Below are 20,395 nucleotides of genomic sequence, written 5' to 3' on the forward strand. Positions count from 1 at the left end.
TTTAAACTATTAACAAAACGAGCATTATCGAATATTTAGTATTACCGTACGAAATACTCCCGATCATTAAAAAAAAAAAAAAAAAAAAAAAATTGGGATCATTGCTTAGTTGATTGCTGGAAAAAAGTTAGGTTTTTCAATAATCTCGATCGATTAGTTATTTTGTATGTCGACTTCGTTGTCTGCGTTTTAAACAAAGTGAGTAGGTACTAAGTAATTGGAATAGGATGTTGTAATTGCATTAAACTGAAGCCGAGTTGTCTCCTCTTGAAATCATCAAGACGCACTTTCAACCAGACAGTGTCAGCTCTTGCATATTCTAATCTCTTTTCCTAATGTCATGCAAATTGACTGATGGAAAATGTCGAATTATAGAAATAATCCTATTGTAACTTTTTTCTTTCTTTCTTTTCTCTTCCGTTTCGAAAGTTTGTAATCGTTTGAAATACAAATTTTTAAACTATTATCGAATTTGATGATTGCTTTTTTATGCTTATTCTTCATTATTTAACAATAATTCAGCTTGTCTAGTGTTTCCCAATGTAAGTTATTTAATACGAGTATATTAATAATCTTTTTTTTTTTTTTTTTTTTTCTAGTAGCGGTGTTATGTGTAGGTCTCGCGTTTTTAAGGGCTTCAAACATACACGAATATAAGCTTATTCACACTCTTCTTGGTCCTAATCATCGTGTGATGTAGACTTTACAGTATACAATATATACTTTTATAAAAAAGGGATTCGCAAGTGCGCGTTCTTCTAGGGCTTCGTGCAAACTAAACCCGATACTGATTGTCGACCCCTTAACCGACCGTAGGGTATTCATGGTTCATAATCCCCATTGGGAAACACTATACTAACCGATAGAATTTTATTTTTAATTTTTCGGATTATTAAAACTGTGGAAGTGGGTTAAATTTATGCTCGGAAAATAAATATGTAAAAATAATTTTAAATGTTAGGTCACCGGTAATAAAACGTTTTTCGAATATTTTTCTTTAGGAATTAAAAAAATGTTCAAACCGATGATAAGATTTCGTTGTTAATTTTCGGAAAGAATTAACATTATTAAATAAAATTTTTCATAATTAAATTGATTTTAATAAAATCAAAAAATAAACATATATTAAATTAGCTAAACTGCTATAATTAAACAAAACATTAAAAAAAATTATTTTAAAAAAATCAATAATTTCGTTGTTTTAATTTACATCGCCATCTACCGAAAAAAATTCAAAACACGTGATAAAATTTCATTATAACTTTTTTTGTTTGTTTGTTTTTTTTTACTATTTTTCCCTCCATTTCCTTATTTTATTTTCTCTTTTCTCTTTTTTTAAATTCTGTACACGATTAAGCAATATTTCTACATCAGAGCAATGAAAATAAAACGGCATAAACATTAAAAGGACGGAGAATGGTCCTCGGTGCACCTTGGGTAATATAAAAGAGATATGACGTCATTGAGGCGGGAAAAAGGCAACTTGGTGTGCTGACGACACTGGTACGTCATCACGGTACAACTATCGCCATCTAGAAGCGAATCCGAAACCGAACGGATAGGAAATTAATCTATTAATTATTAATACTAATAATTGACTAATATTATCGTTAAAACATTTTAAAAATATATTTGCAATTATTCGTAATTTTTTTCTCGACATTTGGAAGATTTTTTAGTCGAATTTTAAGAAAAATATATAAGAGCAATTTTCATTCGGGAATTAATAAATCAATAAAAATAACTCATGGAAATGCATACCGTGAAAACATACCAAGTTTATATATATATATATTTCATATATATACACACACGCACACACACACAGATATATATGTATATGTATAAGGCAGCCTCGTGCGCACCGTGACGTCACTGCTAAGATATCTAATCGACACAGATATGTAGAATTGTATATCGATAATATATTTTTCTTTTTCGCTCCGAAAGAGAGAGAGAGAGATAGAGATAGATAGATAGATAGAGGAAAAAACAACCGTTCATAAACCCTCCACAGGTGGGTTGCCATTAGTACATGTGCTCGATGGTCTCCTAGATTGAGGTTTGACGTCAGATGACGCCGGCACCTGACGCTCCGTCGAGCGAACTATTGCTATATTAGCCGCTAGAGGAGCTATAGCCGATGGATGTGGCAGTGCTGTAGTCATTGGATAGGGCGACACCGATGACGGAACTCGAACCACAGCGGCCATGGCGTTCATCCCGTTGACGCTTCCTAAAAATAAACATGATTAAAAATCAGTAAGGTATATGAAGTTAAAAAAATTAAAATCTCTATTAAAAATTTTTAATTAAATTTTAGAAACTCATTTATATATATATTAATTTTGTTCTTTGATAGAAAAATAAAATTTTGTTTTCTTGTCAACAGATGGCTCTTTACACGAATTATTCACACACGCCATAAATGTAATACATATTTATATTTATTAAAAGTACAATTTTTCTGTTTATAAAAACTTTTTCCTTGCTGATATTTTTAAAAATAAAAGGGCATTGTTTAAAAGTTTTAAAGTAGTAGGATTAAAAATTGGGATTTTTTTAAATCAACAGATGGTGCCACTAATGGGAAAGCATAACAAGAGCGAAATGAAATTTGCATAATCTATTTATTTTTGAATAATAAAGTATGAAAAAAGAGGTAAAAATTTTAATACATTTATCCTATACACAAATATAGTTTTTTAAAATTTAAATATAAATATACATAAAACATATTTGAATACATGAAAAATATTTAAAATAATCTAAACATATAGTAAAAAATAATATTAAATATTTATATATATTCAAAACTGTATTAATTAAAAAGAAAGAAGTTGAAAAATAACATTAACAATTTTAAAATTTTTATAAGCTTAAAAATATCTAAAATTTTCCTTATAAAAATGTAATCATTTGCAAAACTATAAAAACTAACATAAACTATCTTAAATTATACTTTAACAGACGTTAATAATTACAGAATTTATTGACGTTTCCTAACCAGTTTCTAGTTACGTAATAAGGCTAATGATAAGTTTTATCTCGAGTCATTAACCCAAAAAATATTATTATCCCCCGCTATCTCTCTACAGTTTCGATAATGAAAGTGTAAAATATACAGATTTGAAGATACGTGTACCGTACATTTTATCATATATATGTATATATATAGAAAGATAAAAAAAAGAAAAAAAAAGAAAATCTTACAAATTCGCATTGAAAATATTTATATAATTCTGATAGAATCTAAAGTTTAAATTGTCAGAATTGGTTAATTGATAAAACTCATGAATGATTTTTAATGAGAATTCAAGTTGTGCTGAAAATTTTAGCATTCGGAATACAAAATCTGTAATCTGTTTTATAGTTTTGGGTGTATTAGTAAAATCAACCTTGTTTTTCCAATATAATAAATTCATTTAATTGGGTTAAGTATCATACAGTAATAATCCCATTTTCCAAAAATTAGGACACCATAAACTGCATTACAAATAAATGAAAGGTAATAACGCAGTTATTCATCCATGCCTTAAGACTTTATAAGATAATATCTAAATATTTATTTAATATGTTCATTTTAGTGTTTTATTTTAAAAAATAAAAATAAAATTTCAAATTTCAGTTTGTAGACCCTGATCCGATAAGTCCACTAACCGAATGAATAATTGTATGAGGAAATTTCATAATCTATCGAAAAATTTAAATAGAATTATTACTCTTTATCACATAATTATATTTTAAAGATGTAATTATATGATTAAGATAAGCTACATTGTACAGTACATTTAATTATATACCAAAAAAAAAAAACAAAAGATATTACAAATAGATTTCTGTCAGTCTTTCTTAATAATAATTGTTATTATTAGGCCTATACAAAATTTGACCGCAAAGCATTAAAAACATTTACATAAACTAGTGGTGTCCTAACTTTTCTCATGGTGGACCAAATTGTGTATAAGTCGTAGGTAGGTGGGCCACATATAGCTGTATATTCTATAGGCTATCATTTATAACTAGTGTCAAATATATTTACCGGTAGGATTTGGCACCACTGATGTAAACAATACAAATTAAATATTGTCATACAGATTTCTTAAATATACAATTAAACAGGCGTTCGCGAGTGAAAATCGTACCCGTAATAAACGAAAATGATCTATGATTCTTTCTTTCCCGTTGATTGAAAATACATATATTTAGTAATATATAGTATATACCACTATTATCGTCATTTTGACAGTACCGAAATTAAAATCTATAAAATATTATGTAATCTAACAGAAAACGTCATCAGTTTTTAAGAAAATTAAATGAATTAAACGACTATTCGAATTGTAAACTATCTATTTTTAATGAATAAATATAAGAAATAAACCATAAAAACATATTCTTTTCTCCTAACCCATTCTTCCAGATGAAGAAACAAGTTTTCAGTTTTTAGATATAAAAAAATTTATTCCATACATTTTGTTGTAATAGAGTGGTCCCATTTCATTTTTATTTTTGAAAATGTAAAAGTGAAATAAAAAAAAAACCATATCTGTGGAAAAAAATACTATAATGAAATGTCTAACTTAAGATATATTGAGATATATTGATATATATATATATATATATATATATATATATATACATTATACATATACATATATACAAGTATACATTGAAATATTTATCTTATGTTAGACTTTTCATTTATATTATTTTATAATACATAATTTCATTTATCATTTATAGTAACTTATAATATATACATATAATATAAGGCTTGAAAGATTCATGTATATAAATATTGGATTGGTAAAGCAATTTATATAATAGCATTTTTGAAAATTAAAATTAAGTAAATAATAAAACAAACCCTATCAATATTGTTACAATTTGAAAATACTAATTTTTATGATTTCTAAAGTTTAAGCAAAAGATATAAACTGCCTTAAAGTATAGATAAAATTACTTTTTAGTAGCGATATGTCTCAAACAACCAATATTTGCTATTATATACTCTCAGTGGGTTGGATATTCTCTACTCAATCAAGAAAATTTCTCTTGATTGAAAAGAGCTTTTTCAAACAGATAGCTTATAAATTAACGTTATAAAAATTAATGCACTCTGATTAAAATTTTAAAAACCAAACTTATTTTTTCATTATTTACATTAATTTGCTTATTTACAATAAGCTATAGTCAACTTTCCATCTTGATTTGAAATCATGGAATATCAATTTTTTCTCTTTTATTCTTTATTTGTTATTTAAATAGTAATATATATTTTATTTATAAACTACATGTATTTACAACATATGTTATTTTATTGTGCTAACTAATAAAGAAAGCAATCCTGATGATTGAAGAACTGTAAGATAATCCTATATATGTATAAATTAAACATTTATTAATACTATACACTTTGCAGTCAATAAAGAATGAATATAATTTAACTTAAAAAAATTTGAAAAATTGCAAGTGTTTTACAATTAGATTATTTCTGATAACTCTTCTAAGCTATCGACCATTCGAATACTGCTAATGCATTGCCTACGTTTTTGTTTTACAGAGCTACATTTTAAAAGTTTAAATAAAAATTCATAGATATTGCATTATATTACGAACGTTTTTAATAAATTTTTTATTGTTTCGTAAATAAATAATTAGTTGTTGCAATTTAATGATCTAGAATTCATTTTTTAATTTCCAAAGAAACTTCACTGCTTTTTTAGCATTTTAAAAAATATATTAATAAATATTTAGCTGAAATATTGTGGTAGCAATTTACATTATCTCAGTGTTGCTATTTGTTTTGAAATGTACGCAGAATAAGAACATTAGAAATAGTTATAATGCCATCAATCTTTACTATTTATTTTCGTAGCAAATTGTAAACTTACATTAAAAGAAAGGGATTGCAGTTTTATACAATAAAAACATTTTAGTGTCTGACTCTCAAATAGCACTTTCCTAACAGAAGGGGTGATGCTTTTTATAAAGTAAAGAAATATCTCATCAGATAAATCATGTTAAAAGTTTTATCCTCTTAAGAATCTCTAACACACTCAAAGTAACCCGAAATAAGAGTGAAAGTAAAAATTTTGATTTACATTTTATTCTGACTAAATCTGATTTCAGATTTTACATTTTCCATGTGCTATTGGAACAATTGACAGGATCCACATTTCCATTTAAATGTCACACAAAAATAGATATAAATATAATCTTATCTAAAGAGTTTTCGTCTATTGTTATGTAGATAACGTAGAATAATATCAATTTTATAAAAATTTTCGATTGTATAAGATATATAAATGTAGTTAATACAAATAAAATTTTCATTAAACGTCGATACATTTTATAAATTTGAGATATTAGAAAATTATTTTGTATTGTCTTATACGGTTTTAAACGATGTCCTTTTAACAGCTTTTATGTTGGTGATATTTTTAGTATTAAAAATCATTAAATTGGATAATATTTATTAGATTTTCAGTAGTAAAAACAAAATTATACTAATAAAACGTAAAAATTGTATTAATTAATCTATAGGAATTATTAATACAGTTTTCACGTAAAGAAATATAACATGCATGTACAAGAATGTAGTATATATTATATTATACACACAATTATAACAGATATTGTTCAGAAATATATAACAGAATTTCATCGCAAATTCTACTAATGCTTACTAAAAATGATTAGAAAATGGAGTCTCACTCCTGGTTTTAAAATAAAATTTATTAGCCTAAATTAATTTAATAAAAACTATTGTCAATTATATATAAATTACACTTCTATATAAAATGATAAACCTTTCAATTATGTAAAGCTTTCATTTTAAATCTCACTAGTTTTTCAATTAATTTTTCTAAAGTAAAATTTCGGATTTTTAGCCTTTGAAGATTCTTTATCACTGTTTGATAAATGCTTTTTTATTTGGTGATCCAATAAATATTCTGACACAGATTGATTTACAGGTTGTAAAACAGGCTGGAATCTTCGTCATTTTTTATCTGGAAAAAAAATGAGATGATTTTAATAAAGCGTATATACACGTTAGTGCATAAATTGAACGCATTAAATATAATAAGAAATTTCTTTTTGATCTAGAAAATTAATTATTAAAACTCTAGAGAATAACGAACATCTATCTAGCCTATTTATTATTAAGTATAAATCTTCAAATTCTTGGTGTTACTAAATTTTGGATGTTGGATAAGGAGTATCAAATTTTATAAATATTTCAAATGGAAGATCTTTTATTATTTTCTTTGTTTTCTTTTATCGGAATTTGTCAAATGCCTTTATTTGTTTTCCACTCAATCTGATTTTACGTTGTAAGAATATCAAAGAAACTCATCTGTTTTCATTCTCTATAAATTTCGAATTTTGTATACAAGTGTAGTTTCTATAAAGTGAAAATTTTATAAAAAAAATCACAGAGGAGTCACTATCGATTCTTTTAGTCTAAATGTACGTGAGTTTATTTTCTTGTTTTATTACGACCTATTTTCATTATTGGGAGGATACCTTTGAGATCATTGGGAAGTGTTTTTAAAAATTTACGAATAAAACATAACTAAACTAAGATTTTAACTATACATTTTAATTTTGTACAAAACTGTAAACGTATAAGTAAAAATTCATGGAATTTAAAATTTAATAAAACCAATACATAACTAAATGAAAGCCATAATAAGAATAATAACATGCACGCGTAGGGGACATTTAATATTTCATAAACATAATTTTTAGCATTTTTGATCATTCCTCTCGACAAATTAAGCAATCAGAAGCAGTGTTGACCTCTCTCTTCGTAGATTAACTAAGATTATTTATCATCATATCCCTTTCTATGCTTACTACAATAACGCGAATAAAATATATTTGATTATTGATATTTATTTTAAAAAGTGAAATTTATTATTTAGCATTGAAATATATTAAATTAACGTTTCTAACATATGTATAATCTGAAATATCTTGATCGTTGACACGATGTTTCCTTCACCGTATAAGCAATCTTGTGATTTTTTTTTACACACACAAACACAAAATCTAATCTAAATGCTTAAGTTACACTTGAATATTCCTATATATGTGTGTATATATATTTAAATTTTGGATATGAAAGCTTTAAAACATTATAAATTAAGGAATTTTTATGAGAAATATAGCAAATAAAATTATTTAATATAAATATAAGTATGCAATTATATATTAAGTTCCACGCGTAATAAAATTTAATATATATTCCACGTTTATACGGCGTAAAGCATTGATTTTAATTTATAAAAGATATATTAAAATTGAGAAGTATGGTAATTACATTTACCACTATCGAGTTCCCGTGGTTTTGTAGTTTTTTAAATTTCTTCCTGAAATTTATAATAAAGATGCTTATGAAAATGTAATTACACAAAGATTTATTTATGATAACAATATTTTATATACATACCATTATTTATCTTTATTACATCTTCTCGGTTCATGTTATCGATGCGATAATACCATTTGTGTCACACAAATTTTTATGGATACAGGTCATTTTACTTTAGCGAGTAAAACCAATTCTAATGAAAGTTGCTTCATAAATGAACATAACTCTTGTTTATGTACATAAAGAATAAAGAAATGTTCTTTCAACGGAATAACAAATTATTTCGCTTAAAAAACAGCAGATTGTTTTATGACCTATTTAAGTACATTCTTTTAATTTTTTCTTTTTAATTCCTTGCTGTAAATTTAATCATTTTAATATAGAAAATTTTTATTTATTTACATTATTAACTATGTATTATTAATAATCTTCAGAACATTTTTTTAATTTAATTTTTATTGAGGAATTATAAGAATTTATTTGAAATTTTCTTAATGCTTCAATCTTCTAATCTCGTGTTCATTCCCAACGATATACAGTAATGTTTCGTAACAAATACAGGTTTTATTGTATAATAAATAAATTATCTAAAATATATAAACAAATATATGTATATATATAAATATTTTGGCAAGTTTCCGTTTTATAGAGGATTATATTTTTATTAATGTAGAAAAAGAGAAAGGTTGAAAAAAATGTTAAAATTATTACTTAGAACTGCTTCTCCTCAAACTTAAGTGTCCTCCAACTTATCTTCTCCTTTAGCATATAGTAAGTGTCATATTTTTCAAAATTATGTAGAAAATACCGGAGTATATAGACTACACAGTTGTGTATGTGATGCACAGAGGAGTTTTTGTGTAAAAACCCAATACCCACGGAACATATTTAAAATTGCTCTATATCCGGAGTCACTTGCTACTCAGCGTTTTATTCGTTTAATTTGTTAGTTAATGAATTTAGAACTTATTCTTTTATTGTCTATAAGGATAACTGCCCTTAGAAATTAATTTTATTTATTTCTCGTGCCAATAATGCTTACTTTTGACTAGCTCTAACAGTTTTGTCAGATGGCACTGGTTGCTCATTCTTTCGTCTAGCCAATATTATAAGAATGGAAGCTTTTCAATCGAAGAAGTTTTACCATAATCGTTTCATAACTTTTACTTGCAAAGAAATGGAATACATCAAATAAATTAAATTTTTAGATTTTTATAACTCGTTATTTTTCTTCAAAAAACGGTTTATATTTTTTAAATATTTGTTTTTCCGGGAGAAGAGTTAACTCTCCTAGAGAGCTGGAGAAAAACAGTGTCAATGCATTATCGCAGCTACTTTCTAGACAATGAAAGTACAACTTTATCATGTAAAAAAATAGGCTATAACTCTTAAATCGACTATGATCCGAGGTCGCAAGTTTACAGCATTAGACTAATTAAGACTCAGACTTCAGCTGCATTTATGCCAAAAAATTCCACTTTACTCGGGATATGTTATGCAATTAGTTCTCAGAAGTCTTCTGTTTCCGTGAGTTTTCTGGTTTACAATACTATTTTATACGGCAAATTCCGTCTAGATAAACCATGACTTGTGAGAATAGAGAGGTTGAGGCCGAAATTTTCAGCGCGAAAACGTGTACGTCGGACGTTCGGCGCCGCTTTCTTGTAAGCCTAGAAGTTTGGCAATGGCCTTTGGAATGTCGAGCATGATTCCACTGACTTTCCAAACGTCACTGCCAAACTTCTAGACTTACAGGAAAGCGGCGCCGAACGTCCGACGTACACGTTTTCGCGTTGAAAACTTCGGCCTCAACCTCGCTATTTATTTTCCGTTTAGACGAGGTTCCACTTTATAAAGGGTTCACTTTAGATGGATTTTACTATATCGTTTTGATATGTAGATCGGGCTTTACTCTGGTAGTTCTTAGATTAAGGAATGGGGGAAATAGAAGACTACGGAGAGAGAGTGGTTGAGTGATAAAGGCAGAAAGTGAGAAGGCAACATTTAAGATCTGTACTGAAAGGCTAATAAAAGTCTATGTATAGTGTAGCCTGCTCGCCAATGATATCAAAGAATGCAAGTGTCAGCTAGAAATTACCAAAATGCAAAATAAGAACAAGAATACTACTGAAACAAAAGCTTGCCAGAGGACATGAAAATGTGACCGGATGCTCAAAGTGACTGTTTTCTAAGCTGGCTATAAGAACTCCACAGAGAATGATTTGTAACCCCAGGATAGGACGAAGTGAGTAATAAATCCAAAGAAGTAACAAAACTGTCGAAGGAAAGTTAAGATTACGTGAGAAAATTATGAAGAAAAGTATTAAAAAATTAGGGATGGATGAAAGTATTTGTTATATCCGCTATTAAATTATTTATAAACCGCATCTATCCTAATAACCAGCATGTCTTGTTCAAAAATACCAATTAAACATAAACATTTAAAAATTAAAATTAAAAAAAAATAGAATTTTATAGGGAAAAGAGCTACTATATATTTAAGATCAAAATCCTTTTAGATAATATATGAAACATTTCTTTGAAGTTTGAATAATTAAGCCTATATAATTAAAACAAATTACATAATTAAAAATATCAGCATAATAAGCACGATGTCCTTTTTCATAAATATGCTTAATATTTTATAAACTATGATAAATTAATGTAGACAGATAGTTAATATATATATATATATATAATAATAGATTCAGCTGATATTAATTTGATATATGAATAACCATAATCAGATAACAAATATATAATCTATGCTTTAAAGTATGATTATAATAACATTTCGAATAATTCAGTAAATTTATGAATGAATGACTTATATATAGTTGCATGTAAATATACCTATACGTATACAAATGTAATTTTGTATATATTATAACTATGTAGATGTGTTTGCGTTACTATAAGTACGTTTATAAATGCACAAACACACAAATACACCTACGCATATATTTATATTGATTATTGTACATAATAAAACTGAGAGAGAAGGAAAAATCTAACTTGAAAATGAGGATTTATCGAAAAATTCATCGAATGCATATATTTTGTTAGTTTTGTTATTTTTAAAATATTGATCTTGCATACATTAATTCTTATTAATATTTACTTTTCAAGAAATAAAAATATACAAAGGCATACGTTTCTATTTCTAAGAAATGATACATTTTTCAGCATGAATATTATATTTAGCTCCCGTCTATTTATTGTTTTCTCAGAGATTTCTCTTTCCACAATTGAGGAGTAGGACCTAAGTTAAATTTTGATGTTTTTAGGAATTTTCAAAAAACTTCTTTTTGGATGAGGCTTGTTATGAAGTGAGTAAAGTATAAATGTTAAATATGCTTGAGTAAAGTACTTATTATAGCAAGAAGAATATCCATATCCATAAAACCCTATTCGATATGCATAATGAAATAACTGAAAAAGATATCTAAGTGCACTTAGGTACCTTACTCCATACAACTGCTTAATATTAAATTCATATTTTGAATTTTATAGAGAAAATTTCCTATTATTTCTATAATATTCACAATAACTGCGGATATTTTTTTTTTGTTTTATCGCAATGAAACTGATTGGTGAATATTAATATTTCTTTTTATTTATTTTCAGTATGTGAAACTTTTTACAATTCTTTTAAATTATTGAAATTCTTACTTTTAGATCAATTACTATCAAAATAATGTCCTGCGTTTTCTTATATAACATTTTGTAATATTTTTCAGAAGTAAGTTGTAATTTTACATGTATGTTAAATAAATAATAAATAATAGTTTTATCCATGATGCGGATAATTTTATATCCTTTCTATAGTCCTATATATACAAACGATTCAAAACTATATGCTTTTGTGTTTGGTTGTATTATATAATAAAGTAAATTGTACAAGCAACTAATCGCTATTAAAGTTTTGATATAAAATGTTATGTAGGCATTGAGTGAAAATGTTTTAAAAATGTCAAATATTTTATATAATTATATGTTATAATAAAAATTATTTGTACATCCTTATGATTTTTAGAGAAAAATCGTAAAATAAACTTGCATTTTTTCTCTTCTTTATAAAGTATACGATAACACTTAACACAAATAAAGTTTTAGATATTAGAGATTATTCGTGACGATAAATTTTTAAATCGTATAGAAGTATATAAAAAAAAATTAGTAATTAGGAATTATACAAACAATATCCTACAAAAGAATTATTTCTCTGCATTAGAAATCGTGTGAACGATTCTCGATATTTTATCTTACCATGTTTTATTCTATATATTTGTATAAATACGAGTAGGGCCGCTCTAGCCTATTTTCCACCCTTAGGCATCACATAAATTTGCCACCCCTCAACTTTAACCTGACATAAGTTAAAACCCAATGTGACATTTTAGTAAGGAAAAGTCATTTTTCCCCTTACCTAAATATATCATCTCCTGCCTTTACATTTTTTTTTATTTTATGAAAAAGGAATTCGTATAAAATACTATTATGTACAATACACTTCCACATTTTGCCTTCCCTAAATTTGGTATGCGAGTAAAAGGTGTAATGAACGAGCATGCTGTATATGTACTGCGTATGTGATTATCATATTACATAGAAATAAAACTATTAAAGTATTTGTAATTCATCAAATAAATGTAGAATTTTGACCAGATGAATTTGATTTTAAGTAATTAAGAATTAGATGATCAAATATGATTTAAGCACGTTTTATAAATTCCCAGTTTTCGTAGCTAAGTAATACACAAACATAAATTTTAATGCAATTAAAAATTTAAAATAATATCAATCCTTAACTACATTTAAGGATTTATGCGAATTTGTAGCAAATTCTTTTATATTGTTCTAAATTATTGTTGTATAAGTTTATATGATTTAGAGATATTAACGTAAAACAGTTATCATTTTTTAATTCATGTTTTTATTTAGTGTACAATAAATAATATTTTCTTATTTCTGCCAAAAAAAGATAATTATTTTTAACTTTTAATGGATTCTTAGTAAATTTAAATAAATATTTGGTATTAAAATTAAGTGATGTTACAACACTGTTATATTTTAGTTAATGAAAAAATTAGAAGAGAAATAAATTATTATATGATTAATAGTTTCATTTCTAATTATTCCAAGTAAAAATTTTAATTATGTAAAATTTTAATTCTAATTTAATTTAAGATTAATTATAATAACATTCCACTGTAAAAAAAAATTTTGATGAAATTAAATTAAGGATGGCGAGGAAAAATCTAATGAATTTAGGCTTAAGTTCCGTATATAATTTTAAATTATTTACATTTTTATAAACAAATATGATTTAATTACATCTTATTAAAAATATTTTTCATTTCATATAAATTTCACACTGTAAATAAACATAAAATTCGACTTCAAATTATCCTATTCAGAAATGACATGAATTTGATAGAAATTTATTCTTTTAATTCTTTAACTAAATCAAAATTAATAAAGATACATGAAATGTTTTGCAAAGGTGAATGTAGTATAATTCAAAATCTTGTGGTATTTGATGGTACAGTACAATATGATATAGTAGATATGTATATGACAATATAATAGTTTGTCTTACATAGAATCATTGGATAAAGCATTCATGCATTCCAGTTTAATAATTAGAAATTTATGTAAGTGCAAACTTTTGATAGAATGCACACGTAACTGGATTAATACTTTAAAAAATTCAGATTATTTATTAATTAAAAATTATTCCCGTATTCAATTATCTTAGCATAATTCTTCTCAAAATGGTTGGTTTAATTAAATAATTTATAAATAAATATAAATAAGTTAAAGCACGCTGTGTGATAATACATATACAATTTATCTATAAAAACAATTTCAGCCTGTTAATTTTATATATCAGTTAAGTGTTTACTTTCACAATAATTCTTCAGAGAAAATGTGTGTTGAATATAAGAATAATTTTAAAACTTGTTGAAGTGGGAATACGATAAATTCCTCTAGGAAATAATTGTAATTTGTATATTATTGTTTATCTAAACAAGAACTAAAAATTATATAAGAAGCGAAATATTAAAAAATTTACAGAAATATTACTTTAAACATTCATTTACATTAGAATTTACGTTTTATTTATACTTTATTTTCTCTAAAAAATCGTTAAATATATATATATTTTATTAAAATATAAATGGATTACATCAAATTTCTTGAAATTCGATTAACTTTTCCTTGCTTCTTTAGTTGTACAGTACATATAAGCTAATTTACTTGCGTTAAACACTACGATAAGATTATATATAAATATCATTAGTTGTTCCAGTCTAATGTAGCTTCTGCACGCATTTAATTAAAATTGGAGTACAAGTCACACGCATTTAATTTAATGATTTATATGTTTGCTGATTGATATAGATGATAATTCTATAGTTATCCGGATTAAATACAGTACTGGTTCGTCAAATTCGAACTAGACTGCAAATTCTAAAAACAGCTGTAATTTTAAGAAAAATTTATTTGCCTTTCATCTAGGCCTTATATAAATAGCAGGAAACTATACATATAAATCACCCAAGTGTACGATAACGTTTTTTTTTATTATTATTTTTTTAATAACTATCGCATGCATGTAGTTGCATCCAAGTTAATTAATATGCATACGTACGCTATCTGAATATATTATATGTGCAGTACCTTAGTATAGAAAACGCATGAAAAATATTTTAAATTAAAATGACTAAAATGAAAACAGGAATATTATACATATAAAAATTAGTGTTTGAGACAAATTTTTAACTCATATAGATGATATGCTTTACTTATTGGGCTGCAATTTGAAAAAATTGTAGGCTTATAAATTCCCACTGTCGTCCGCTGTCTGTATGTCTTTCCTTAATCTCGAAAACGGTGTTAGATACGCGTTAATAAATTCAAGGGGAGATGTGGAAAACTTAGAGGCAGGAGGCCTCTAAGCTTCCCACAGCCCCCACATCTCTAAGCTTCTAACTATATAGGAACTTCTGATTGGACCAGAAACGTTATTTCAATTGAAAAAAATTTTCCATGAAAGGAGTTAAACAGATGACCGACACGACTCTATTGTTAAAGGAAAAGTATGATGTACAGGGGCAAGACAGTACTAATTTGAGGTGAAGATCATATATTTTAGATTAAATAAATTAAAAATATGATTTAAAATTGCAGCCCGGCGTTGTTACGTTATTTTTTATCTATAAATTTAATAATATAATTGTTTTTTTAATGTTATTAACGGAAAATTCTTTGTAAGACTAAAATTTTGAATCTAGTTATCTTGTTGTAACTCGAGCACCGTTCATTGCTGGCTTTTATTACGAAAATATCGAAAGAAAAAATAATTCTGAATTTCCTGAATAATCTTGAATTTCTTAACTTTTTAATATTTATTTCTATGAATAAATGTATTTAAATCAGATTGTGTTCGAGTGTTAACCTGTGTGGAAAGTAGGAAGGAATACTATCACTTGCAGAAAGACGTATTGTTTGTTATATTAATTTCTAACGCTTAACTTATATATAAGCCACAAGCTTCAGTTTCTAAGTGAATAGTCAAACCTCATGTGAATGTTATATATTATGTGGCTTATTATACAAGGGAATATTCAAATGTTTGAATATTCATTCTCAATCGAATTTATTTACTTTCTTTTGTAAAAGCTGATGATTATAGGATATCAAATATTGGTCTTGAAAAACTTTTCCTATTGTTCCAAGAAACCGTTTATCTTACTTTGCTACTTATTCTATATTTTGTCGATGAGCGTGAGAAAATCTGCCTTTATTCACCTGTTTATAATTCCATGAAAAAATAATATATGGTTTTTCATTCTTTGCATACATTTTTAACTTTTGTTTACAGAATATTTACAATTTAATTTTTAAACTTGTTTTGCATATTTATAAAATTGTCTTAAATTATTTTAAAAAAATGTTTTAAATTAGATAATCGGAGAGAAATGCTGTGTTCAATTTTTAAATATTATATCTTTATTTATCTTCTGTATATCAAATATCGATAAGTTAAGCGAAGGATTTAAAAAAATAAAAAGTAAAAACTCATATAAAGAGATTAATATAATAAACTTGGTTAAAGTTTTTAAATAAGTTTCATTTTTTTATTTTAAATTAAAATTGTAATTTTGAATTTTTAATATGTTATTATAATTATTAAAAAATTCCTTTCACGATTACAAAATTATTTAGTGATAGATAAAATGTGACTGTAACCTGCTGCCCGGTTTCAAGAGAATAGGTGTGGTTGCATCTGTGTCACGTGACACAGAAACATTATCAGCAAAAATGTAGTTGTATTAGTGATTTATAGATTAAATTCTTTTAAATTTAAATGCCACTTCAGTCATGTTGATAAATTCGAGGTTACAATGTCAAAAGTTTAAGCCCTTTGTGAATCAGAAGCTTTGACATCATGTGTCGTAGGATGAATTTATTAAACTGAATATTCATTACAGAAACTACTTCTAAATTAATGTTTTATTAGAAGAAAATGTGCATAGATATGGAAGAGCGCGATATTAGAAAATATAAAATTAAACGTGGTTTATGTAAAAAGATTTATGTTAATCTAAACTGCCAACATAAACGATTTGTATTCGTTATCTTTTGTAGTGTTTGTTATTGTCTATTTTACTTTTAAGAAGAAATTTATAGCATCTATTCATACCATAGAAGAAATTTGAAATGAGAACTTTTAATTTTTCTACACGCATTCAAAAATCAGGCATTAAGAAACTCGTAGTGGTATAATATGCCTCCTGGAAACGAAATAAATTTGCTTAAATTCTGAATATTGCAAAATGACAACTTAATGGGAAATGTCATACGACTCGCACTTCTTTTAAAACTTGAATTCTACAAATTCGATGAATGGAAAACATTTAATTTCGAAATACTACTCAAATTTGATTATAGATATAAAAAATAGTTTCGAAAGTATCGACATTTTTATTATAATTTTAGAAATGATTTGCCAGTATTCAGAACAAATTTGCATTTGAACATTGCCTGTCTAGACATTAAGCAATTCAATCGAAAATTGCACATCTGTGGTGTTTTATTCGTGTCTCACATTAGCTGGACAATACGCACCATGAACCCGTAATTGCCAGTCTCCGTTACTGGATAGAGATAATGTTATGCAGACCAAACGAAATGCACGATTAACTTAGTTTTTAATAAAATGAAATTCTTTTTGTCAACAATAATTTTTTTTTTTTTTTTAAATCACTGAGACGATTTTATAAGTTTAAATAGAAATCTCTTACCTTTACCACCATAATCTTTGAGAGCTGCTGGATGATGATGCTTAATAGCATTCATTCTTCGATGCTGTAATCCAGCTCCCGCCGGAAATTTAGGTCTAACACGTGGTTGTTCTACAGGTAAAACCCTCCTTCTCTGTTTCGGTAACTTTTCTCTTGCTTGAGTATGAGAATAGAACATTGTAAAATTCGATACTATCACAGGAACTGGCAGGGCTATGGTCAGCACACCAGCAAGGGCACATAGAGCTCCAACTAGCATCCCCGCGTAGGTGCGTGGTACCATATCACCGTACCCAACAGTTGTCATCGTAACAATGGCCCACCATAGCCCTTCAGGGATGCTCGTGAAATCGTTGTTTGGATTAGCCTGTAATCTTTCGGCGTAGTAAACCAAACTGGCAAAGATAACAATACCGAGTACTAAGAAAAATACCAATAAAAATAATTCTTTTGCACTAGCTTTGAAAGTGTGAATGAGAATCTTGAGACCACGTGAATGGCGAGTAAGTTTGAACAGCCGGAATATCCGTATGATACTAAAAAAGTCCAAAATATCGGCGTTTTCAAGACCCGATGCTAATCGTTGAAGTAACATATCCGAATAGAAAGACATGGTTGCAATAAAATCAATGATGTTGATTGGTGCACGAATGAAATCCAATTTATTTGGACTCACGATGAATCTAACAGTGATTTCGAACGAAAACCAAGCGTTGCAGACACTTTCGATATAGAAGAAGGCTTTGTGTGCCTCGGTTTTGGTTTTGTCTAATGTCCATGCAGTTATGTTTGGAGGGTAGGATACTGTCCTATTCACTATCATGGGAACACGCATGTTGGGATGAGTTTTCAAGCAAAATGACAAAATAGAAATACAGATGAAGAAAACTGATAAAACGGCCACAACCTGAAACAGAAAATAACAACATTTTAGAAGGCTTTTAGTGGGAAAAAGATCGTCATGTATTTTTAACCAATACAATTTTAAAATATAATTGTAAATTTTATTAAGCAATAAATAAAGTACTTATTTCTATTTTTAACCGACGAAGTATTTTTGGTATTTTTCTTCTTTTGTTAAAAGTAGAAATGAACAGGAGACATACGCATACACACACACATTTATATCATATATATATTTATTTTTTCTGACTTAATGTTCATTCCTGCCCAAATGGAATGATTTAGCCAAGTAAACTCTAGTTTGAAATAAGAGGATTTTAAGGATTACAAACTTTCGAACTCCTGATTAAAATCAAACTAAGTTTGAACGAGTGATAGTCATTTAAAATCGAAAGATGTTGTTTATTTAATTTTACCTCTTGCAGACATTTACTATATAAATTTAATACGTATATATATATATATATGTAGTACATAGCTGAAAATTGTCTTATAATTTCTGTATATATTTAATGGACATATATAAAGTAGTTAATACATTACTGAATATTTTAATTAATAAAGTTAATTTAATTTTTTAGATGTTTTAAGCTGAATATAACTGACCCTAACTGTTTCGAATATAAAATTTATAAACCGAATTTGTAATATATATATATTTTTTAATAAATTGGATCTGACAGAAATAATTACAGTTTAATTTATTGGTGTATACATTACCCCTAATTAAAAAGACAAGGCTATGAGGAAATTAATTTTGTTATGGCTTTTTTTTTGTATTTAGGCTATTGATTCTTTAAAAAATGTCTAGATAGATTTACGAATGAGGTACTCGCACTCTGTATCTACTTAAAGCGAAGACTTTCCTATCGACGTAAATGTATTATTACTTTTTAATTTCAATTACTCCCACCTTTCTCGGGGGTAATTAACAACTCGAGTGCAAATTAAAGAACTTCGAATAAATCGTCCTTGAGCAAGTATCAATTTCCTTCACTATTTCATACAGAGCGGAGTTGCATTAAACAGAATAGAGGCCGAACTTAATCGTTGCTTACTCAATAATTTACTAGGGTGAATACAGTCTAATTTACTTCAGGGAATGCTCTCTAATTATAGATACTATACCGACAAAGGGTGGAGTTATAACAGAAAGAATGACTTTACATAAATTCTATATTAATCAGGTATTATATAGAAAATTTGGATTTAATTATTTAATAGACAAAAATTACATTTTCTTTTTTATTGAACGTTAAATAGAATGGATCAAATTCCAATTTCCATATTTTTATTTCTTTATGTCCTAATAATATATAAATATAAACTACGATCATAAATAGCTCTATTTCAACCGTGAGAAACTATTAAAGGTATATTCAATCCGTCTTTTAATAATAGTTGAGCCATTTCGTTTAACGCAGTTTTACTTTATTCTGTAGCAAATACGAGTGGAAAACATTTTCCATTTGCTACTTTAAACAGTTTATTCTCAATCTAAGGCTTGAGTTTTCGCTGAATTGAATATACAGTAGCATTTGCGGAAGCAACGAATTTTCATTCTGAATAGAAAACTGTTCAACCACTTTAATAACGTCATCCATGATTTATTATCCAGAGATTTATGATATAAACTCTAAAACGATATGCAATTACACGTTAAACTTTGATTAAATTTAGAATTAAATCACTATGACCCAGCGGAACCTTCTAACTGAAGTAATGCTATAAAATTTGTTTGCACTGGAACATTACCAAAATTAAGGGAAAAAGGTAATTCGTTAAAATTTACTTA

The 20,395-nt window shown here is 26.7% G+C and overlaps 1 protein-coding gene across 3 annotated transcripts in view; it reads right to left on the reverse strand.

The window, feature by feature from the left end:
* Positions 1-1,701: 1,701 nt before the first annotated feature.
* LOC136988467 (potassium voltage-gated channel protein Shaw-like) overlaps positions 1,702-20,395 on the reverse strand; it is a 31,915-nt gene continuing 13,221 nt past the window's right edge. For all 3 annotated transcript variants that reach the window (XM_067286322.1, XM_067286323.1, XM_067286324.1), the window contains 2 exons: positions 17,698-18,604; positions 1,702-2,236 (listed from right to left, as the gene is read on the reverse strand). In XM_067286322.1, coding sequence (XP_067142423.1) covers positions 2,001-2,236; positions 17,698-18,604 — 1,143 coding nt within the window. In that variant the 3' untranslated portion in view covers positions 1,702-2,000. The remainder of the gene's footprint in view (positions 2,237-17,697; positions 18,605-20,395) is intronic.

Source organism: Centruroides vittatus, unplaced genomic scaffold, assembly GCF_030686945.1.
Source record: "Centruroides vittatus isolate TY-2023 unplaced genomic scaffold, ASM3068694v2 scaffold_3315, whole genome shotgun sequence".
NCBI lineage: Eukaryota > Metazoa > Arthropoda > Arachnida > Scorpiones > Buthidae > Centruroides > Centruroides vittatus.